We start from the raw sequence: 25481 nt of genomic DNA, 5'->3' as shown, positions 1-25481 counted from the left end.
CGTGGGAGGTTAAGGTCATGTCTTCCAAAGGGGGTGTTGGTTTTCATCTGAGATAGCCCAACGCAAATTCAGATTTTCTGATTTTAACAAATTACTGATTCACAGAATTACTAATAGTACCTTATTGTATTATTCTATTAGCCAAAATACAAAATTGATGTTTTTGGTAAATCCCATAAGCCTTTGCGGGTAGACCCGAGATGTCGTCATTAGACATCACGCCGATGTGCACATCGTTTAGCGAACATCGTTACTGTGCATTATATATCGGTGTGACATCAGATATTTTTTACCAAAACTAAACGGAATAGCCATCAGTAAAGGTGTGGCAAGGGGCATGAAATTTAAAAAAAAAAAAGTTATTGACCACAACTACATTTGTTCTACAATTTAAGGGTTAAACTTCTAATTCACACTTTATTTAACACTTCAAACATGGGTACAGTGCCATATTCCAAGATGTAGTTTCTGAAAGGTTCTTACTTCAACAGGCAGCTTCTGTGAAAGGTATTCACTCCAAAACATTGGGCTATTCCAGTTGAAATCCATACACCCCCTGTAGACATGACCTTAATCTTCCATACAGGGGTATAGATTTCAAATAGAGTCACCCATTCAGGTAACTCTATTTGAAATTCATACTCCTTGTATGGGAGATTAAGGTCATGTCTACAGGGGGTGTATGGATTTCAACTGGAATAGCTCATTGCTGGATAAGACATGAAAACTTCTTTCTATCACCAAAGTACTCTTTTACTGATGTCGACTGCTCAGTGCCAGAAGTGGGTAAGTGCAACAGCTGCCCTGTAAACATATGGCAATTTACAATCAGTATATTGTACGCATCTACACATGGCAGCTATTGCATTATACTATGATCAGCTCCTAATGGGCGAGAATTATTCGGTTTTTGTTACTGCGCGAGTCAATAAAGTTCCAACTTACGCTCGCGTAAATTCACAAAAGCATGCATCATTCACGCAATATGCATATCGCAGTTCCCGTAGGTGCTGCGCCCAGCTGTGTGTACGCCATTCTATATCAATCCACGATGTTATGAGTCCCGACTATTACGAGCTGATCAGAGTATAATCCACTTCTGGCACAGAGCAGTCCATACCGACTGGAGTCACTGGACACATTGCAACTATTGTAAAATCACCCTGCACGATCAACTTTCTTGTTGATAATAAAGATACTTTAGAGAAACAATTAACTGAAATAAAAACCATTCTGAACACCCATTGGAATATGATCCCGTACCCGTAAACAAACAAAAAAATCCTACATAATATCTACTAATTACTATCTTAATACTAAGTTAAGTTTTCGCACACATATTTATAAATCAAGGTGATAAGGTGATGACTGGCTGGAGATGCTAGAGGCTCAATGAATTCTCCACCAACTCCAATACCAATTAATACTGTTTTGGTCAGATAAACAAACAAACAAATAAACAAACAAGTATGTGACCTAATCTGATGCAACCGATCTAATGTCATAATATTGTATTGCAGTACATATTATACACAAGCACAGACTATCCAAACAAATTTGCAAAGTCCCTTGCAAATTTCTAAGTTTCCATAAAAGAAATTCCAGAAATGGTAAAAAATAAAAAATTTATCTCTTTTTTCCATGATGAAATTTTCACAAGTTACCTGAGCATAAAGTCTGTTTCTTGAACCCATAAGTTGCACACAAGCGCTAGGTTCAGGTTATTTTTCAGGTAATGTATCTGCTGCACACTTACATTCCAATGGTTTATCTGGAGATATGGCTCTCGCATATCGGTAGTACATGCCATGTATTAGAATCCTAGTCTAAACTTCTTTGGGTTAAACTTTTAAGTCAAATTTTACCACATTCAGATTGAATGGATCAGATCAGGTTACTAATACAGACAGCAAACAACACAACACAACACAAATACATTTTACTCAAGGGATCTACACAAAAACACAAAATGTCAACTTTTGTCGGTTAAGGTCATTGATTGTTCTAAGTATTAAAATCAGAAGTAATCATTAATACTCTTTGTGCTAGCCATAGGCTTCAACATAAAAAGTTGTGAGATATTTTCTCAAGATATCAAGAGCTAACTCAAGAACCACTGAACCAATACTAGGCTTGTTTGTACTCATTTTTATGCATTTTTCATGCTGATACCAAATATGGTCATGAAAATGTACAATTCTGAAATTTTTGAATTTCTGAAGAAAATTTGCAACTTATCGTCTGCAGGTGACACCTGTATGGAGAGGATTAAGATGTGGCCGACCAACACTGACATTCAACATACACTACTACATTCTTCTCAAAAGTCTTCTGCACATTTCATCGTGTTTAATATCAATTTATACACTAACATTTATTAATCAGATCATACAAAAATAATATACTGAAATACAAAGTATGGACAAAAAAACAAGCATTTATATAAACTTAGCTTTCAAAATAAACTGGACAGATTCTCTTTCAATTAGGACGGAACTCAACTATAATCTAGGCACCAGTTTTCCACACGAGATAATTCGATCAATAAAATCTCCCTGTGTTCCTGAATCAACTGTTTGCTTTCTTCTTTCCACTCCTGCTGTTGCTGACTGCTGTCAACATGTGCCTGCTGATGATTCATCTGCTGCTGATGATGCACTTTCAGCAGTCAAATAAATAAATTAATTTTTATCAGAAGCTCCTGATCCCCTACGCGAAGTCTTGCCACTTCCTGGTCTAGCCTTAGGTGATGCTACCCTCCCTGGGGTAGGGGAGTCTCTTTTACCACCACTAGAGGGACGGGATGTAACTTGTGATGAGGATTTGGTAGGTGTTGATGTTCTCTTTGAGGAAGAGCCTGATAAAAATGAACAAAAAACAACCACATGATTAATCCGTTGCAATGGGCTATTCCAGCTGAAATCCATATCCATACACCCTTTATGGAAGATATAACCTTAATCTCCCACACAGAGGGTGTGAATTTAAAATACTAGTGTTTAGGATATTCATTTGTGGACAAAATAAATGATTTATTTCAATAATGCTAAGTGCGGGCAAAAGATTTGCCTTTGTTATAGGCTGAAATATTGTCCTTAATTTCACTCTTCTGCCTTTATATTTTAGGTGTTGGTCATAAACGAGAATAGCAAATAGATTTACCAAAACTCATGATTGTATATAATGACAATAGTTTAGTACAAGTCTTAGAGCTGGCTAAAGTTTGTGCGGTTTATATAAGGCAGAAAAAATAAGACCCATAACACCATGTATGGATATAGAATGGCATGCACGCAGTTGGGCGCAATGCTTATGCTAGTTGTGTGTTGCGTAATGCGTGACTGGCGCATGCTTATGTGAATTTACACGAGCGTGACTTGGGACTTTATTGAGGGCGCGCAGTAACAAAAGCCGAACAAACTTAAGTTCTAGTAAAAAAATGAAAAAAAATACTAATAAAAATGCAGGTTATTAGTCCATTTTCTAAATTTGAGCTATGTTTCAACAAGAAAACCTAAATTAATTTTTTTTAGTCCCAAAAATATTAGTGATGAATTTTTCTGAAAGCTTATGACATATTGTTTTGTTACAAATGAAAAAAATTGACAGGGAGTTGACTTTACGAGAGGTTTATGATGGACGGTCACAAACATGAAGAGATCAGCAGCAAAAAACTATAGCATGCATGTTCTGTCTTGAGTTCTGTTGTCATCAATATCATTTCCTTTCCTTTAGTTAATGATCACCTGTTTTAGTACAAAAAAAACAAAACAAAAAGGCAACATTTTGATACATTGCATTTTGTATCCACACTGTAAAATATTCTTGGCTCATACCTGGTCTGGAAGATTTCCCAGTAGGTGTTGGACTTCTCCCCTTCTCAGCTGATCCACTCCTCTCTTGGCTCTTTCCTGACAACGGAGGGCGCTTTTGGGTTGCGGTGGGTGTAGGATGAGCCGTCATGATGTCCTCAGAATCTTTGTGGATTATTCTATGAGCTGCCAATAAGTGTTTCCTTTGTTGGTTTTTGACTGTAAATGAAAAGATTTTGGAATATTAAGGTAGGTTGGAAGGGAGCATGACCTTTGCACTCAAATATTCAGAAAAATAAAGCTGACAAACAAGAAGAATGGTATGGGTTCTATAAAGGAGATCCATCCCAAAGCTTGATATAAGGGGTTACCTGAATGGGTGACTCCATTTGAAATCTAAACCCCCTGTGTAGGTGATTAAGGACATGTTGTTCATGGAGGGTGTATGGATTTCAACTCGAATAGCCCAATGCACAGGGTGATAGAGGGAGTCTGGATTCTCCAGCCTTAATGTCATAATTGCAGGACCAAATTTTTTTTTTAATAATTGTTTTACGAGGCGTGGTCCGTTTTTTCATATTCTGTTTTCTATCTTAAATTGAGGCCTACCATTAAAACAATGTTTCCAAAGTTTTGAGTTGTATTGCTTCAGCAGTTTTGATATGAGAAACAAAAATGTGTATAACAATGCCCCATAGGATAGTACATTCACTTCCGTTGTGGTTACCACAAATAACTACTTTAATCTTCACACCATTTAAACGAAAAATATCTCAGGCTTTAAATTTCGCTGGGATAATGAGAAAAATATGAGCTTTCTTCGATTACCAAAATCTCAGTGTTGATCAAGATAAAGGGTCACAGACCTTTTACATATTTACAAGTTTTACGTTTCAACTTCAAGACTATAAGATCCTTACCTTTATCTCTGATGGTTAGCTTTGCCACTTCAGGTATAAGGAAACTGCTGACAAGTTCTGCAACAATCTCCTCAGACTGCAAGTTTGTTTTCCTAGTAAAAGAATGAGACATTGCAAATGTATTAATATGATTATCATCCCATATTATTATACAGCAAATTATGCTTCAGCAGAGATGTTTGTAATAGTTACAGAGCTGCCGACCGTTTAAAATACTTTCTAGTATTCTCAAGACTTGAAATCAGTATTTTCAATGCAGTATTTTGAACGAAAGTATTGACAGCATTCATCAGGATTTCAGTATTCTTCAACATTGTTCAATATTCTGTAGTAAAATCTCAGGGAGTGTGAATTTCAAATGGGGTTACATGAATGTGTGACTCCATTTGAAATCTACACCCCTGTGTGAGAGATTAAGGTCATGTCATCCATAGGGGGTATGGATTTCAATTTCAATGGGATTGTGTTCCATTCCATGGTTCCACCAACCACCTCTGAATTTTCCTCTTTAGTTTATATCCATGGGCAGCGCTAGAACTAAACACTCCCGTGTCTGCAGGGACCCCCGAACTTGCAGAAAATTAAAAAGTAGGGGGTCCGGAGTAGAGTTTGGTGAATCCGAGTTGCACAAATGCAGCATATATAGTATGTCTGCAATAGCGCTAGATTGAAAAACTGGGGGTCTGCAGGGACCCCTTAACTTGCAGAAAATTAAAAAACAGGGGGTCCGAACTCTATTTTGTGGGTCCGGGACCCCAAAAAGCAACCTAGCGCTACCCCTGCTTATATCGGTAATTACTAAAAATTCTAAATTTCCATGTCGGAATGGCTCGTGACCCACATTACATCACCTTAGTAATATTTTATTGTTCACCTGCTTTCTTCATCGTCATTCTGATCTTTGACATTTGTTCCCTTCTCCCCACCCGTCCTCATGAGAAATAACCCCTGGAGCCTATTTACAAAAAATTGCAATATTTTTATTTCATGTATGTTGGATTTGCAAAACTAGCACTTGGTAAGCATTAAAATGTTAAGTTTTTTCTTTAGTCTTTCTCTCAAATAACAAAAATAACATGCATGTCAGGCGCCCCAGCTGGGAACACATGAAATTCCAGTGTTCAGAGGTGCAATATAATTTGTGACGGTTTGTAAATGCGGACAATTGAAAATATTGCGATTGTCATTCTGAACCCTTAACCCTAACCTGTCCATTTTTCTTCTTCCTTCTCCTATCCCCATCCTCGTTTTCTTCTTCTTCTTCTTCTTCCCATATCGCTTGCTCTTTGTGTTCCATACCATATTCAACATTTAAACCATTTGTATTATGGTGTATGTAATCATCATGTAATAGCCATCAGTTAACCACTTACTTGTCTTCCATTGCATATGCAATATCATTAATTTGCTGTGCCATGACTTGAACCTCCTCCCTGGACTGATCGTCAGCTGTTCTATCTAGCGAGGCCAAGATGATATCCTCCAGATATGTATCCACCGTGTTCTGATGGACTTTAATAACCTGCTTGAAAACTTCATCTTCCTCTCTCCGCCTCCGCTCCTCCACTTGTCGCCTGCCGGACTCTTCCGCTTCTTGGATGCGTCTGCGTCTCTCAGCCAACATGGCGAAGGCGTGGATGCGACGTTCCTCTTGGAGACGGACTAACTCTTTGCTTAGGAAATCAACCATGTCACCTACAGCTGTGCCTTCATTTTGAGACAAGGCCTCGTCTATGAATGATTCCTAGTAATATATGGAGAAATGAAACATAGGTTAAATTACGTCAAAGTGGTCGACTAAATAATGAGAATATGCTCATTTAGACTTGGTGATGTCCTACATCCCTTTTTCAACATGAAATATCAAACAAAGTTGCAACAGCAATAATTTCACCAAATAAAATTTGTTTAAGATCCCTAAAATGTTTCACCCCACCACCCAGAATTGAAGGCATGTTGGTCTTTGATAGGTAATGGATGAATTTATGAATTGTTATGATGTTTTTAACTCATTCTGATGTTAGAGAAAATAACAACTAACAGTTTGTCATGGTTACAAGAACAATGACAGGCATAATAACATTACTGCGATCTCAGTAAGGGTGTACATGACAAAATGATCAATATACCATCCCAAATGAGATTTCCTCTAAAGAAAAGTTTTAACATATGAAGGGTCTCCCTAAAAAGCTTTAATTCAAAAAAACTCATGTTGACATTATTCCCAATCAAAAACAATAAACAGTCTTAAAATGCAAAATTCGGATGAAAAATACTGCCTTCTGCTATTCTTTGCAACATGATTTGCATGCAAGCAACATGATACCAAATTTGAAGGGTGGGTAGAGAAGGGGGCCTGTGTAGAGAAGACTTCAGGCTTTGCAACATAAGTTGCTCAATATCATGCCAATATTCATTTGAAAAATAGAATAAATTATTCATGAGTAAATTGTTTCAACATATTTTGACCAGAATTGTAGTTCCATTTATAGGGCTTTATATCTATTTTTGGTTCGCTCCATAAGTACACATACAAGTATGCCATTATTTTGGCTAATTGGCTAATTGTCTTACATCCTTTTATATTTACCTTATTGTCATGAAGTTTTTTCTGTCTTTGTAGATTAAGTGTTGCCTGTTTGTCCTGTTTCTTCATCTGTTGTTCAGCCATTTGCAGGGCATGAGTGCTACGTAGCTCATTAATCAACTCTTGACGTTTCTCTTTACCTTCAAACATCTGAAACAAAATTACATACACTGTAATTTGCTATTCATAGTTATAGCTTTGACTGTACTTGATTACCTCTAGGCAGCAAAACCTCCAGAAACCAGTAGCGTATTATGCTTTTACCAGGCAGCTCGATTTACTGGGCAGAAAATGGATCCAAATTGGTCTGTGCCCATTCAATACCAAAATTCACTTTGATTATGAGCCAAAAAACTGTAAATTGTCCTAGTAATGTAGGTCACGGTGGCCTAGCGGAACGGGCACTGACTCATAATCGGAAGGTTGCAGGTTCGAGCCCCAGCGACGCCATTGAGTAAGGTACTTTATCTCGATTACTCCTCTCCACCCAGGTGTTTAATGGGTACCGGCATTCTTAAATGCTGGGAAGGTAACAGACTCGCTGTAGAGGAGATGTAGCGATCCCCCTATAGCAACATTACATGGAGGAGTCTGGCCCAGTCGCCAATGAAAGAGAGATGGGCACTCCGATCACTGTTTATACAGGATCGTCTCCTTTACCTTTTTTTACCTTTTTTTACCTAATGTAGGTCAGTGGGAATACTTTACAGTCCCTTTGTTTGGTATATGTATACCCCACTGACCATAAAGGCAATTTTTCAGATCTCCCTGACAAGTGCCCCCTTATAATGCCACTACCTTTTTCTGGGAAGTTGACTTGTCAATACTTTCAATATCACCAAGGGTACCTTGTCAAATTCACAAGTCATTTTAAGGAATATTCAATCTCTAAAAATATATTAGTCAAATCATGACACATCTCAACCAGGATCAACTCCCCTAATTTTGTACAAGTGAGTGACAATGTTCTTGGTACAGGAGAATTTAAGCTAAACTGAAGATTCAAACATGAAATCAAACATGAGAGTTCTGCACCCTGATTATGTGACATGATCAAGGGGAATGAGTCACATGTCGACCCTGGTCAAAAATGAGTTTTACATGTGTTTCTAAAGAGGACATTTAGAGCTTACAGAAACTGAAAACCCCATGTTGATACGACTTTTCTTTGTGAAGTTACGTCAATTTATCAATTGCTGAAAACAATATAAAACAAAAGAATTTTAACACCTTCTTCGCCAATATCTCAAAATCAATATTAGCGACATCCGACTCATTTCCCTTGATCGTGTCACATATGGACTACTAAAATGTCAATAACACAATTTTATCTCAATGCCACTATCACTAAGAATTTCTGTGATGTCCATCCCATTTTGACTTACACTACTAGATTCCTACTGCAGCCACCTGGACAGGTACACTGTCGCCTAGGTACTTGGTTGGTACTGAGTAGTACCAGGGTAGTACCAGTGCTGTACCGCTGCTGGTGTGTCCTGTTCAGTAGCAGCATTGGTACTATGTAGGTACTCTGTGCAGGCAGCCCCAATAGAAAACTTGTGTATAAAGCTACATGCATGCTTACAAATCAAATGTCTTGTTCAACTTACCATATTTTGTATGGCTCGACCCCTTATGACCTGCTGTAAGAAAACGATGGCTAACTCTCGCTCCTCGTCAATCTGTCAAAGAATCAAATGTAAATCATTTTAGTATCAGAAATGCAAAAATGTTTGTAAACTGTTATAAACATGTTATAAATTTGTTTTGGTCAAAACCTTTTTTATATGAAAAATGCAAACACTACAATAACATTTTACTGGGGTGTAAGAATTCAGGTTTAAATCTGAATTCATACCTTTTTATTTTGAATTTCAGCTTTTTCTGCAATTGCGCTGCATACAAGTATAAGAGCTTTCCATATTTCATAGTTTTTTAGACTTTTCATACCTTTCTGACTTTTTTTTTTTATCTGTGGTCACTCATATCCCTAATTTTAAAAATGTTGTCAAAATGTTATTGTAAAATTAATTTTGGCAACATTTTTGCAAAATATTATGCCAACATTTAACAACATTATGTTAAAATGTTTACTGAATGTTAATAAAATGTTTTATACCTTTTATATAACCTGACATTTGAAATTTGTTACTTTTTTATTTCCAAGGTCTACAAACCAGACAATTGAATTTATGCAAATCAAATGATTCCTGCAATATCAAGACTAATTTTTGGCCTGTGACAAAATTCTAACCTCTTTGGATGTTGCTAGGGTATCAATAATTTTATTCGAAAAGTTCAAATTTACAGAAGTAGTAGGGGGTCTTATTGCACTTTTAGCTACACAAGTCTTTTGGCGTCTCCTCCTGCATATAGTGTGAGGAATTTAAACATTACACATACCTGATCTGGGACCTCAACAGATGGTGTAGGAGGTCTTGGTATTGGTTTTTCTATCTTCTGTAGGAATCGTGGTGGCTTAGGAACCTCTTCTCCTCTCGTCTTGGCATTCTTGATATCTACAAAATACAATTGCATTGTGGATTCAAACATGATCGAAATCATCAAATCATTACCATCAAGTTTAAAGGGCATTCACATTTCGTGGACATGCCTCAAAACTTTTGAATGCAGACTTTGAAAGTTTTGACAGCCAGAAATTCAACTGGTGAATTCAGGAAAACAATCAATTTCTGTCCATTTAATGAACTTTCTTCTGCTTTAAAAACATATTATAAGTGGAACTTTACCTATTGAAAATTCGAAAGCAAAATGTTAGGAGTGGCTTCAAAATTCAGCTACTGGTCGACTGCCAGTGGCCTGGAAAAAACGGCGCTTGGGCTTTCCGCAGGTAATCAGCAGTTGAGTTTTACCTAAGCGGTGGCTTCAAACCCGACCGCCGGTTGATGACGGTTAAACCATCTTCCATTGTTTAGAACAATTGAAATCAGATTCAACCGGGCGGAACGGACGGTTAAGTTTTCAAGCAGTCCCTAATCCAAAATACAACAAAAACACGTCATAAATGGTACTTACCTTTATAAACTTCATCTAATTCTTGTACTCGCTTTTGTTTTCTCTTTGTAAATCCAGCTTTACTGACTACTTTAGGTTTGGGTGCTACTACACGAGGCTGTGTAACAAAGTCTGGTAGTGAGTTCTCTAACTCAAGAAGACCTGTACAAGGAATCAATAAGATACAACGTTCATCAAGGAGTCTCTCATAAATGTTTGGTTTATATTTTACTTATATCTATCAGCCAGTGAAAATAGGACTCATATCACCCATCAGTAGGGGACCAAGTGAAGCCCCCTCCCCAGCTCAAAATGCTAGGACAAACTTGACCCAAAAAATGATCCTCACAAAAGTTACTTTTGTTCAGGTCTTATTATCAATTGATGGGCTCACTGACTGCACACTATACAGTAGAGACTGACCGATCAGATCGGGAGCTTCCTAATCGGGCCGATTATTAGCTTATCGGTAGTGATCTGCATCGGCCGATTTTTCCTTCATCCGCCGATGTAATGCACCGATCACCCAATATCATGAAAGTAACTGTTGAAGCTTAACAAGTATTCATTTATTGGTATATTTCTTTCTTTAAATCAAGCGAAATTTAGCAAAAGAACAAGCTTTGTAGGCGATAAACATATATAATTTCATACCGTGATTCAGGCACGCAGCTGAGATAATCAGGTAATTCCCCGCATGCATATGTACAATTGTAGTTCTTACTTCCGGGTTACACACGTGCGTGTCAGATTGGAGAGAGCTACGGGCCGTGTGCAAAACTCAACACTTCCGGGTTACACACGTGCGTGTCAGCTACGGGCCGTGTGCAAAACTCAATACTGACTTGAACGTAAACACAATATTAAAATGGGGCGATCGAATGATTCGACGGACTCGGATATCAGGGGGAAAAGGTAAATTGAACTTAGAATAATCATGGTCAAATTAAGTATTGTAAATGAGCATGGCAGTGTAGTTTTGTGCTCAGAGCATACATAATTATGGTAATACTTTGCGTACAAGTACCCTTTCAACATACAGGTGAAATTTACTCATGGCGATGGCAGCCATTGTTTACAATTGGGGAATTGGTAATCGGTGATCGAATCGGCAGATCAAAGAGGGAATTGATCGGCCAATCGGCCGATTCAGATAGGGACCTGATCGGTCAGACACTACTATACAGTTAGGAAACTTAAGTCTGTTACCTATCTTGGACAATGGTGAGATCCAATACTTTTTCCAATGCTCCAATGGAATTATAGGCATGTCATACCCGCTCAATCATGAATGTTACATTACTATATGTACAGTTATACACCCATCCTAGCAGACATTGGGCTATTCCAGTTGAAATCCATATCCCTCTATGGAAGACATGACCTTAATCTTCCACAGGAAGTATGAATTTCAAATGGGGTTACCTGGATAGGTGGTTCCGTTTGAAATCTACAGCCCCTTTGTAGAAGATTAAGATCAAGTCTACCACGGGGGTGTATGGATTTCAACTGGAATAGCCCAACATTTTACTCACCTTGATACGTGCTTATATATTTGCTTTTGACCACATACTGCTCAGATCCTTTATCTAGAAATACTCCATGCCTGGTCATTGGTGCATAAGTCTCAGAGTTGAAGCCAGCATAGTCTTTGGTGATATCACGACGCTCCAGTTTCCCTTCTACTTTGCGCCGTTTCTCAGTCAATTTTCTTATTGCTGAAACAAGCAAAGAATAAAGTTTCATCATCATCATCATCATCAGTCGGCTGCTGAGCTTTCTCCAACTAATGCGATCTTGGGCAAGTGAAACAATTTTGTTTGGCTGCAGCATCCCTTCAGTAACTGCACTTATGTATCCTTTATCATACACCGATGTATTATTCCAGTTAATCTGCCATGCTGTTACAAAAGTGATTGCCCTGAAGGAGGAAATATAATTTTTGAAATGCTCTCCGAGGGATGAAAACAAGCTCTGACAAAATTTCCTAAAACTGCTTTAACATTTCCTAAAAATGTGTATTTCCTATACTTTGTACAGGGAAGATCCCAGCAAAATTTAGATTTACATCCCTGCTCTCCTTTTCCATTCAAATTAGTATAACTTGGGGGAATATAGTTGCATTGTGCCAAATGAGGTAGCAAAATATGCAGATGAAAATACTCTTCTAACTGATCATTTCATTTGATATTTGAGTAAGATATTGCTTTAAGTGTAAGGACACTTTTTGTGTGCAGTATAGTACATGTTTAGTGAAATACCTCACCTTTGATGTGTTCATTCCTGATCCAAGCTGCTTTCCTTTCCCGTTCTTTCTGTTTCTTTGCCCAAAGTTTATCAAGACGTTTAGCGCTCAGTTCTGTGTGATTCTCTTCCCTTTCTTGTAAAATCTTTTGGAGCAGCTCTAGTCTAGCTTCTTGAAGTCTGAAACACATAAAATGGTTTATCTTTACTACCAGTTAATGGCAATGGGCTGCAACTTGAAAGTTATTATTTTCTTTGCATAGTAATTTTTGGGAACACAGTGTCATAGCGGTTGAGTGATCGGACACATAATCATAGGGTTGTGGGTTCAAGTCACATCCCGGGCTGGTATGTTTTGTCTTTGGGCAAGGCACTTAATCCTCTTTGCTTCACTGCACCCAGGTGTAAATGGGTAACGGCTTATGCTAGGAGGGCAAACAAATGGGAGGGGTAACATACCCCTACAGCAACACTATCTTGAGTCATTATTGATATTAATTATTGAAATAAATATGTGACTACATCCACATCAAAACGATGCACTTGTCAGCTGCTACATGTGTCTCATTTCACATAATAGCATGGAATAAATACCAGACTCATCTCAAGTGGAGGTCACTTCAAATCATCCCAAGTCACATGGTTTAGGAATACAGAGGACATTTCTTAACCATGTGACCTGAGCATCACTGCCTGACCATACCTACATCTATGTAAATCTATTGTTGGTTTGGGTCAAATTTAGGGACATATTCTCAAGGTAAAGTGACTGTGTGTCCATTCATTTTCTTACCACATTTATGTGTAAGCATTTCTTAGAAATGTTTAACCATTTGGTTTAACCATGTGCCTAAACAGGATAAAGTCACAATTTTTGCACCCATTTGTTGGAGTAAAATAATATTTATTTATTGGGACAACTTTGCCTCACTAATTTTTTTTACCATACAACCCCTGATTAGCTGACACATATTGTTAACAGCAAACAGTGTCTAAAGGGGTGGAATTGTGCAAATTTTGCAGTGTATAGCTGCATTTAAAGTTAACTTAAATTTTGGCAAAAATTAGTGTCAAGACTTTTTGGCCACTCACAGACATTTTGTCCTGCCCTACAGAATAATGTCATGACAAAGAAAAAAAAGTTCCTTACTTTTCAATTTCTTGCTCTCTAAGAGACCATTCTTTCCTCTCCATCTCATCCATCATCTTCTTTCTCTTCTCCAGTTGTGAGACATCATTGAGAGAAGGTAAGGTGGCTTCCCACTCTCTCTTAGCGCGGGCTCTCTCTATCATCTCTACCTCTGCCAGACCTGCTGGTAACCCATGACCTATGATGATAAGAAAACATATTGGTGTTAAATTCTTTCTCTTCTCCAGTTTTGAGACATCAATTAGAGAAGGCCAGGTAGCTTCCCATTCCTTTTAACCAGTCTCTCTCTCTCTATCAGTATCATCGTAACCTCTACTAAACTTGCTGGTAACCCATGACCTATAATGACCAGAAAACAGTATAACATTTTGAATTGTTGTAATAAAAATGTATTTTTAAAAGCCTTAATGATTTATAGTGCACCATACCAAAACACACACAGTTCATTTGCACTCAAAGAGAATCTTGGATCCTGACTGGGTCCCAAACCCCTGCCTCTCCTCAATGTGGTTATGCCACTGACTCTCCTACTCGGCTACTCCTAGTGATATTATGGAGAGTTTTCAGCAGCTAATCAAAAAGCCATTGCAAATTGTACATGCATCACTTGCTAGCTGCATGAAGAGAGCGAATCATGGAACTTTCTCCTTATAACTCAAAGCTCTGCATACTCACCATAAGAAAGAGTAGCTAGAGTCAGTAATTCAGGCTGTGATCCGGGTCTGACCACATATTCTGGTGTATACGGATCTGTTTGCGTCTCATTCTCTCTATAGTCTGTCTGTATCTCAACCGTCCTGAAAGGAGGCGTGGGTGCTCTTTCTGTTATAACATGATCCGGTTGACCAAGTGGATCCATTCTGAAAGGAACCAGAATTATGATGGTGCATGCATGTTAATTACTGCTGGGTATGCTATTATCGATCACTGTTACATTTGTAAGTTCTTAACCCATTATTTAAGCCCTACATGTAGGCGGTTAACATTGGCAAATGAAATGTCTTACTCTCAGACGGATAGATAGACAAGTAGCAAGGCTTCAAAATTTGGTGCATGAGAATCGGATTCTCGCAATGATTCTCATAACTGGTGTTTGCGAAAATCAAAACTGAATCTCCAAAAGTCATTTACATTCAACGCACACCAGTCCAGAAGACCAATAGCTGCTGTCCTCATTTGAAAACATTACATGGGTCCTCAGAGGTGATAAATATATAGCATAACATAGGGTATTATATGGGGGTATATACACGTCTAAATATTATACGCACACACAAGTTTGGTGTCCTTAGGAAGGACCTCTTTAATCTATGGTTTAGTGTTCCTATTTACAGGGCTCGAATAAAGGAGTCCACCGAGGCCATTGCTTGCCCCTTTTCAGTTTTGGTCTTGGTGCCCCCAGATCTTTGTCAACTTCAAGGCATTCTTCATCACTTGTTGGCCCTGATACCCTTCTTTGTCTTTGCCCAGTGGCCTAGAAAATGGGTGCCCAAAATATCAAAATTCAAGGCCTGTCTATTTATGTACTTACTTTGACGTCTGAAGCACAACTTCTGGTGGCACTTGTTGTAGGAATGGTATGATGGGCCGACGGAAGTACCTGTATCGATTCTGACCTCCGACCTGTGCATCGCTGTGTGGTTGGGGTGGTACCTTGATGTCTGGAGCATAGTTGAAACTAGAGGGGTAAAAGTATAGTTTGACACATAAATTCTGAAGCATATAAATTTGTATCAAAGATCATAATTGGTATAAAGTTTTTGGTATTGTGTAATACTAATACTGTCAGCTTCTAGAAAACCAGCCACACATCCCACCCACACTACAATCAAGGCCCTACTTATTAGCTGCTATATGGTCAACAGCTCTGACCATACTCATACATCTCAATAATGCTGATTCTCTATGACTTTCAGCAAATGGTATGTTACAGAGACCATACATGTATTAACATCAAAAAAACTAAAATGTTTGAGTACGCACACTGGTACTAGTTGACGATAAGGAGCTATTTTGAACACATTACATAAAAAAGAAAGCACCAGTGTCTGCCATTTTTTTCCATTACCAAGTATTTGTTCACAATGGCTATTTTGTGTAATGTTACGAGCATATTGCCTTTAGCCTCCATGCATTGGGCTATTCCAGTCGAAATCCACACAACCACTATGAAAGACACGACCTAAATCTCTGGGGGTGTAGATTTAAAATGGAATCACCTTTAACATTCCCTGTGTGGAAGATTAAGGTCATGTTTTCCATAGGGTGTGTAGATTTCAAATGGAATAGCCCAAATATCTGAGTCCTGATTCTGCAATATCACCTTGACTTACGTTTTATATCTGATAAGAGACTCCCTCGCTTGTTCACTATACCCTCGCCATTGCCTAGATATATACTTGGGTACAGGGTCTGTGTTTTCCAGTCGCATCTGAAAGCGTGGTTGATGTCGCAGAGCACTGAACATGGTCTGGAATATCGGGACACGTCTCTGTAAAAAAGAGGAGAGATACTCAGATATTCACATTATACAGAGTGTCAAGACAAACTCAATTCCTGGTTATTTTGCATTTAGGCTAATGGAACTCGATTGTTAGTTTCCTATTGACCGCCCACATCACCTTTTCAATTTGACCAAAACTTTCATTATTTTTTATAAAAAAGGCAATTATCTGAAAATTGAGATGGAAATAAACAAAATTGAAACTCTCAAAATGTCTGACATCCCCTGCTGATCATAATCAGCAGTTTTTCTTAGTTATAGGGGTAGAGGATGGGGTAAATAATGGAAATTTACGGATTACCTCATCATGCTTCTAGTGATTACAAAAATTGCAAATTTTCTTTTCATAAAAACAAATTCAAATTTCTGTTTCTCAATCTGTTGCAAAATGTCTGTAATGATGATCTAAGCATTAATACCTGATTTGAAATGGTCTTTCATCAACAATATACTTTGGTACTGGTGGGGTACCTAAATTTGGAGAAAGCTGTTCATAGATTCATTGATTTTGTTGACATAATGGATAATGAAAAGAGACTGAATAATGAATAATGAAATAGCGACCTCGTCCCTTTTTTCAAACATTCAATCTGAAACTAATAATCGAGTTCCATTGGCCTTACCTACTGACGATATACAAAGTGTTATAATTTTTTGCAGAATTCCTTTTACAAAACAAGTGTACCGCTAACCGTAAACGCCCAGCATGTATTATTTTCCACAAGGTCCCATGCATACGCCAATAATGCCATGGTTAACAAATAAAAGGAACCTTGCAACAGATTATAGAAACTGGACGAGTGACAAGTGTAACATTAAAATCTTCAAACCATTTTTTACCGGGGTAAAATTTTCCAAGAACATTGATAATTTTTTGTATAATTTATAAACATTTGTTCTCCCGATGAGATTGAAATGTGCAGTTTAGGCACGAAAAAACATGACCAGACAAACAAATCAAGGCTATATCAGTTCGGGGAACTGTGAATTCACAGACTCCTCTGAATTCACATATTATTACTGCTATAATTTTGTTTCAAGGTGCTTTAAAATACATGCTGTTGTTATATTGTTGTGGTTTAAACATTTCCTATGTGCTTCAACAACATAAAATCTTTCAAAACACAGCGAACAAAGTTATGCTGCAACTTTTTTGGATAATTTTGCTTAGCATGATTTTGCTCTCTGCCAATATCTATGAACTGACTACAGAATTAAAACCAGAGAACCAGGACTCGACCGCCATCTTGATACAGGCATGATGAGCAAAAATTGGGGGTATTTGGTTTCCCTCGGAATGCACTCGAGGCATTCGTTGTCATGCAAGCGCGACATGGATGATGGGCGCATTTGAGAGACGCACTTAATGCGGCCTGAACGCGAGTACCAAGACGCTTCAGATGAGACGCAGAATTGTTTTCGTTGGTCTCCGCGCACCGTCGGCAAGGACCCGAATACCCCCAATTTTCTCCCCATACCTGACGGCGCGATTGTACGTGGCGGTATAGGGAGTCCCGGTTCTCCTTCTCTAATTCTGTGGAACTGACTGAACCTCAGAAAGGGCAGAGGTCTGGTTTTTGTTTTCAGGGTCAAATTTTGGACAGGCAGTTTTGGTGAAAATGATGGGCAGTTGTCAAATCCTAACTGAGAATAAATACCAGTAGAAGTTAATCAGGTGATAGAGAAAAAATCCAGAGATACACTATTTCATTTTGACCTCCCATGCACACAAACATGGGGAGCTGCAGTGTTCGATTTACGAGAAAAAAGTTACTTGCATTTGTGCAGGTAACATAGAAAATCTACCTGCACAAAGTGAAAGTAACTTGAACACAAGTAAAATGAAAAGATGAAAAGTAAAAATTGGTGTCATTTCGTAAGGAATATTTATATTACTTCTTTGATTTAGAGACACATTGTATGTTTCTGATTCCAACTGTGTAATTTACGACTAAAATTCTACATGCACTTGTGCAGACCTGCTGTACATTTGAAAAGTTACCTGCACAGAATCAAAGTCATCTGCATGTGCAGGCGGTAAATCGAACACTGGGGAGTCGGTTCTCTTACTTTCCAATGCCTTTTGGGGGGTTTCTGCCTTTTTTGTTCATGCTGTTATTAAATTACTTACGACTCTGTCAGTGCTGGTGTGCGACTTGAATGTAGCCCGGGCATGGTCTCTTTCTCCAGATAATGTATGCACAGGATCTGTGTGGCATAGCAAAAAAGAAAAAGGATAACGATTGTTTAATTTCAACTTACTTTCATGCATGTATATTTCTTTTGTAATCGATAGCCTTGATGGGCATGGTCATTTAAGATTACACCATGATACTGGTACCCGATAAAAACTGTCTTGATCACTCTGCTATTCCCTATGCTATGATTACTAGTACTTTTAAAAAAATCTGTGTAGTTAATCTGGAATTCTTCACAGCCACAGGGCATGAGGGCAAAGGATACCATACCGTACCAAACAAATTCGAGATGCTAAAATGTTATTCAGATTTCCTTTTACAAATTAAGCGTACTGCTAGCCGTCCAGCGCGTATTATTTTGCAAAAGGTCTAATGCACACGCTTGACGTCACGCACGTATACGCGATGGTTAACGATGTCAAAGGAACCTTGGAAAAAATTATAGTATTGAGTGCTAACTATAAAAACCATTGTAAACATAAAGAGTTTATGGTATTACAGGCAGCACTCACACCTGGATTTAAAATTTTCTGACACAACGCAAACAAAGAGTTGTAGTAAATGGTGAGCATTCAAATTGGACACATCTCCGCTCAGGCGTCCCACAGGGGACTGTCATGGGACCTCTACTTTTTTTACTTTATTTGAATGACCTACCAACAAACATCAAGTCCGAAATGCGCTTATTCACAGTTGACTGCGTGGTGTATGGGAAAATTGAAAGTGCTGAGGACTCTACAATTTTACCACATGACTTAGACTTAGACACACTGTTTTAATACATGGCAGAATACATGGCAGATGTGTTTCAATGTGGACAAATGTTTTGCTATAAATTTCACTCAGGCAAGGAAACCAGATACAATTACATACAAATTAGGCCACTCAACATTAGCTGAAGTCAAGTCACATACAATTTAGGGGTTCACTTATCAAATGATCTCAAGTGGGGAAATCACATTGCCCATGTTACCTCAAAGGCCAAACAAGTCCTAGGTATGGTGCGTAGAAACTTACATCCCTGTGACCCTGTCCAACCAGGGAAGACTAGTGCCACTTCCCTGGTCCAACCAAGCTCAATTAGTCTACAGCCTATAAAACTCTCATCAGACCACATTTAGAATTTTCAGCTACAGTGTGTGACCCCTACACCAAAGAAGACATAAAGAAAGTGGAAAGTGTTCAGCGAAAGGCTGCCCGCTTCGTGTGCAGGGACTATGGTCGGCGAAGTAGCGTCACAGACATGATTGAGCGTCTTGAATAGGAGCCACTTCAAACCAGAAGAAAGATCTCAAGGATGGCCATGTTACACAAGATCCAGCAGTAGCGTACGCAGGACTTTTTCAAGGTGTGTGTGATGATAAACAAAAAATAAATAAAAAATGGCCGCATAGCCAAGGGAGTGTCTGAGGGGGGATGTGCCCCTCTCAGAAGTAAGAAATTTTGCAAAATGAGTACCTAATTGAAGTGATTTGGTGGACCATTTTGGTACTATTAGTGTGTAAAATTTTAGTCTGAAAAAGCCGAAAAATTGTGAAATGACGGTCCATGCACGAAGCCTTTTGTGAACCAAGTTTTCCTTTTAATTGTAGCCTATGATTTATGTTAACACAAATTTGTAAATGTCGAAAGCGAATATGGCCGCTTGTTTATCCACTATGCAGGGGGGTGTCTGAGGGGGGATGTCCCCCTGAGAAGTAAGAAACTTTTGCAAAATGAAGACCTAATTGAAGCGATTTGGTCGACCATTTTGGCACTATTAGTGTGTAAAATATTAGTTTCAAAAAGCCGAAAACTTGTGAAATGACGGTCTATGAAACCTTTCGTGAACAAGTTTTCCCTCCTCAGAAATGTTGCAAAATTAAAACCTTAACGTACGTACGTTGCCAGGGGTGTGATGATGGGGGGGGGGGTTTGACATGTATCAACAATTAACACATTTAGGCCTACATATGTTACCGGTTATGAGGTGAGATAATTTGTGTGGGGGTTGTTAAGGCTAATTGTGATAATATGTCCCCTATGCCTTGCTCATCTCCCACCTCTCCTCCCGCTCCCTCCCTCCCTCTCTTTCTCTCTCTCTTCCCCCCTCTCTCTCTCTTTCTCTTTGCCTTTTCTTTTCCCCGCATTTTATTTTTTTGACAGATCCAAGGGGGGTGTTTCACACACGTAACACCCCCCCTGCGTACGCCAATGAGATCCAGAATGGTCAGGTTGCCATACCGGCGTAAAAGTTCTTATGCCAGTTACACGCCCCACCCGTCACCACAACAGTAAAGCATTTCAAAGATATCAACCTAAGAAAGACTGTTACAAAAACACATTTTTTCTTTGTTCAATTGCGGACTGGAACATACTACCCGAAAACCTCATTAACATAGCAAACACAGAAACTCTAAAAGAAGCACTGTCAACGCACTAGTACAAGCAGCAGGAAAGGAACTCAAGCAACTAATATCATCTTATTGCGCACAACCTATTCCTCTGCGTGTGGTTCCAAATCTTGGAGCGTTGCGGAGTAAGGTCAAAGAAGAAGAAGAAGAGTTGAAGGTGGTACTCAAAAATTTTGAGGGTTTTATTGGTACAAGTGCCACCTGGTGATTTGAAAAATGCCAGCGCCAAACCACACACCACAGTTTTTAGGACATTATCATTAAAATGGGTCTTTGCACTTTTGCAGGCCTTCCCAGCCTTTGTGTGTTTTGGAGTTTTCCAAACCAAGCGAGTTGTTCTCATGATTTTTTTAAATTTTCTTGGCTTTAAAGTTTTATATAATGTAGGTATAATACAAAAAAAATTGAACTTTTTTTGATTCTCATCAAAGTAATCTCATATTAAAGAGCTAAATGAAAGAAAAATGATGAGGCATAAATGAATGTCATATGACATGTGGTTGCGGAGATATGCTAATTTGAATGGCTCAATTTTTCAGCCAATTTCCTGTACAAACTTTTTGTGCATGCACATATTAAAATGCTTATAGGCCTATACTGTGCATTGTGAGTACACAATTTTAAGAAACAAGCACCATCTTGCTGAACTGTAAATGTGAATCCTAGATTGATTGAATTTGTATTGATGTGAACATAAGGGCCTATCATTTTCTTTGGAGGGGGTCCCAAATATACAGGGGGGTCATAATTTTTGGAAAGAAAAATAGGGGGGTCATAAAATTTTTGATGACCAAGATGACCACAGATAGTGTGTTTATCTTATTCAAAAAGACTGAATACAATTTTAGCCTCTTCAGGGGGTACATGTAAGGTGTATCAGTGGTTGGTGGGGGAGGGGGTCATGTGAATTTTGTTGCCGAAATAGGGGGTCGCAATTTTATTGATGCTGACTTTTTGTAAATTTGGGAGCCCATGAGAAAATGATAGCCCCTAATATACAAATGAACATGTATGAGTAACATTTTGTTTTATTTCTGTTTTCTGATGCAGATTCCAGCTTTGACAGAGGATGGAAACCAGGGACTGTCTTTTGGAATCAGAGCTGTTTAGAACATTTACAATAAAATGTAATGAGAGAATGGTCAACTATTAAAGGAAAGCTAAAAATCACTCTCCTATATCCGATTTAAGGAGAGCAGTAGAGAGCGATTGCTCTCGCTCTCCTCAAAAGGCAGTCCCTGGGAAACCACAGTGAGGGCCAACAGCAAATTATGCAAAAATAAAGAAAAACTTATTCAAAAAGATGAAATTTGTGTTGAAGTGTCTTATTATTTATTTTTTTTGTCATTGAAAAACTCACGGTTTTGATACTACCCACCCGAGTACACCTTTTCACTGATACAAGGGGGGGTAATTTGTTTGAGGGGCACCCTTTAAAATGTTTAATTATTATAAGCACTAGCTGATGCGTTCACCCCCTCCCCAGGAAAATGTTTTTGAGCAGGCACCCTTTGGAGCACTGGCTGGCGATGCTCCCTATTCTGAAGATCATTATGAAACTCGAGGGCCAGTTCACTTGATCATCAGAATGGGGTCACTCCTGCTCAAGTATGAACCCCCGCCCCCAGCTTAAGTTTGGTCTTTGAGCAGGCACCCTTTGGAGCACTGGCTGGCGATGCTCCCTATTCCGAAGATCATTATGGAAACTCGAGGGCCAGTTCACTTGATCATCAGAATGGGGTCACTCCTGCTCAAGTATGAACCCCCCGCCCGCCCCAGCTTAAGTTTGGTCTTTGAGCAGGCACCCTTTGAGCACTGGCTGGCGATGCTCCCTATTCCGAAGATCATTGCGGAAACTCGAGGGCCAGTTCACTTGATCATCAGAATGGGGTCACTCCTGCTCAAGTTACCCCCCATGACGTAGCATCATAAGAGTACGTCCCCCCCCCCCATCAATTTGAACATTTAAAAAATCAAATGGGAAAATGGCCAAAAATGCCCCCCCGCCATCATACCCGATAGTCATTCATGCATCTATCATAGCAAAAATCTGCTAGCGCTATGCATGATGGGATAGGAATAGGAAAGGTCCAAATTTGCTTCTTCCCCCGACTCATAGTCGGCACAGAATGAGAATCTATCCCAGCATCCACAGCATGAGCCCATTCAATTACTATACGCAAACCATGCTGGGTTAAGCATGTTCACTCACTGGCAAAAGTTGCCGAATTCGTACTACACTAAATCCCCAGTTCACTCACTTTTTGCGCAAGGCATCCATCCAAACTCATCAAACCAAACATTTTTATGTACAAAAAACCACCTTTATTCACCGCGTGCTCCATTTAACTTACCGCTCAACTCCGTTATTTAGATATTTGGAGAGTAATTTCCGAAACAAATTAGATCGAAATCGTCACTTTCAAACCCACTACAAAGTCGCCAAAATTTGCCGCGACCACGTGCGAATCATCTGACCTCTTCCGGGTTATGATCAAGTTCAACCTTTTGACTTGACCTTGTAAGCTTTGGAACTGTTTTTAACTCGATCTAATTCCCCCCAAAATTTTTTTTCAAAAACATCGCCGTAAAATTTACTACCGGTAATGAATTTTCAAAATGGCGCCGGGTGCGCGATTTCCCTATGCTGAGAGAGGCTGAATATTGCGCATGCTCAGGTAAGGAATGCTCACATACCTATATAATGATGTATAAAGTTTAAGTTGATGTGAAGTTCTGTGTAATTGTGGGACTGCTGCCCTGTGGTGGGTATGATCCTGTCATATGGTACTTGTATGCATCCATCCATGCATAGCATGCATGCATGGTCACTAAACTTTTGTAAAAGCTGAATTCTGAATGGTCGGTAAGCTTACCAAATTTTACCGAACGGCGAACTTACCGTACAAATAATCGTACGTCCTAGCCTGTTGAACAGGCTGTTGCCGCATCGTTTGCGTCATAGACATCTTGGCTTTTTACTCTTGCTTCTAATTTACAACACTTCTTGTAAAATGGAATCGTACATCGTAAATTTTCAGGACTTTATTGCCATCTGTTCGAGAATAACTCCGCAAAAATGGAGTCGGTTCGCGAAAAGTTGCTTACTCGATCGTAGGCATGGTAACGATAGCCTCATCTCCAAAGGCGCAAGACACCTGTCGCTTCAAATACTGATACGCTCTCTTGTTGGTGTAAACTCTTTGCTTTCTTGGGGGAGGGGTGACAAACTATAGAAAACCTTCTGGGAAAAAAGTATTTTGAGCTCCCGGCCCCCAACTCAACAAAAACGTTGACAACCATGAGAGTTACCAAATTGCGCGGAAAAGGGGTTTAAGAAAATCCAGAAATTTTATGTCAATATTTTAGTGTCATTGACGGTGGGGTTTGAAATTCTGGCCATTAACATTTTTTTTTAAAGGGGTTGTTTTTGGCCAAATTTTGTCCTCGTAAATTTGATGAAAAATCATTGCAAAGGGGTCTTTGAAAGATTTGGTAACTCTAATGAAAAAAAAACTTGCTATTCGGTACTTTTTGGGAAGTGGAAGAAAGACAAACGATTTTTTACCCCCGGTTTTTTATACCCAATATCTGTAAATAAAAAAAAAAGATCAGTCAGCATGGTCAGTGAACCTGATCATAGGCCTATACATTGTAGCGATCAGTCTACATTTTAAAAATAAAACTGTGAACTAATCCCCAAGTGAAATAGAAAATTAATTATGTCATTAGTGTTATGGCAAATATAATTACAAATTATATTGATATAATTTGATAAATGGTAAAGAAAAGTATTATCTAAAAGAAAAGTAGAAAATATTCAAATCGAATCATAGGGCCTGCACTTTGGCTCGTTTTTTGCAGGTTTACATGGTCCAATAATCACAAGATGACTGACATGTGGTAACAAAGGCAGCAGTCACTGCAATTTGATTATGTCCCATATGATTGGCCATTCAAGACACCCCTGTGAATATACTATAGCGGCCTTTTCAAAATATAATACCTGTTTGCTTGACTGTATTGACAATACCCGGGAACAATACACACAGTATATGAATTGGACAAACTTTTTACAATGAGCATGATAAGTGATGATGTGACCTCCAGATTTATACATCGTTCGTCTCGCACACTGACAACATTTGATTGAATGGACTGTAGGCTACTGCGCCGTGATTACGGTGAAGGACACCGGTTCAAATCCTTTGTTTGGAGCCAATCGATAAAAGCATGCAGGGCTTCTATACCCATGTACAGTTTATCCCTACAAAACCTATGTCTTGAATACGCTGGCAAAGTTATGTAATAATCGGATTAATACTATATAGCAGTAGGTAAAAACAAGTTTTGAATAATCCGCGCTATAAAGTCCCATTCAGTGATCCCAGCGAAAGTGAAAAAAAAATCAAATTGTTACGTTTATAAATTTTTGAAAAACAAATGGCAAAAAAACAAAACAGGAAAACGACAGTATTGACGAAGTTGAAGCCCCATTCAAATACATGTAGCTAATTTATATACTGTCAGTACCGGTATATAAATTACAGACTCACGTAAATGCATTATTTTTTGTCTTAGATACACGGTTTTCGGCTGAACCACTGCACTAGCAAGCTATGTTAGCACATCTATGACAATGACGAAAGGTACAAAATC

General features: G+C 38.7%; 1 protein-coding gene across 1 annotated transcript; it reads right to left on the bottom strand.

The window, feature by feature from the left end:
• Nucleotides 1-1919: 1919 nt before the first annotated feature.
• On the bottom strand, nt 1920-23943 carry LOC140170163 (cilia- and flagella-associated protein 91-like). Its single transcript, XM_072193488.1, has 16 exons — nt 23725-23943; nt 18363-18439; nt 16062-16219; nt 15260-15406; nt 14404-14588; nt 13729-13906; nt 12601-12758; nt 11870-12052; nt 10356-10496; nt 9723-9838; nt 8930-9001; nt 7323-7469; nt 6106-6476; nt 4733-4824; nt 3837-4031; nt 1920-2857 (listed from the first exon to the last, which is right to left on the bottom strand). The coding sequence occupies exons 1-16, from the start codon at nt 23789-23791 to the stop codon at nt 2682-2684; spliced, it is 2463 nt and encodes an 820-aa protein (XP_072049589.1). The 5' UTR covers nt 23792-23943; the 3' UTR covers nt 1920-2681.
• Nucleotides 23944-25481: the final 1538 nt, after the last annotated feature.

The sequence above is a fragment of the Amphiura filiformis genome, chromosome 14 (genome assembly GCF_039555335.1).
Source record: "Amphiura filiformis chromosome 14, Afil_fr2py, whole genome shotgun sequence".
Lineage (NCBI taxonomy): Eukaryota > Metazoa > Echinodermata > Ophiuroidea > Amphilepidida > Amphiuridae > Amphiura > Amphiura filiformis.
The sequence above is the reverse complement of the archived record's forward strand: the minus strand, read 5'-3'. Positions and strand labels throughout refer to the sequence as shown.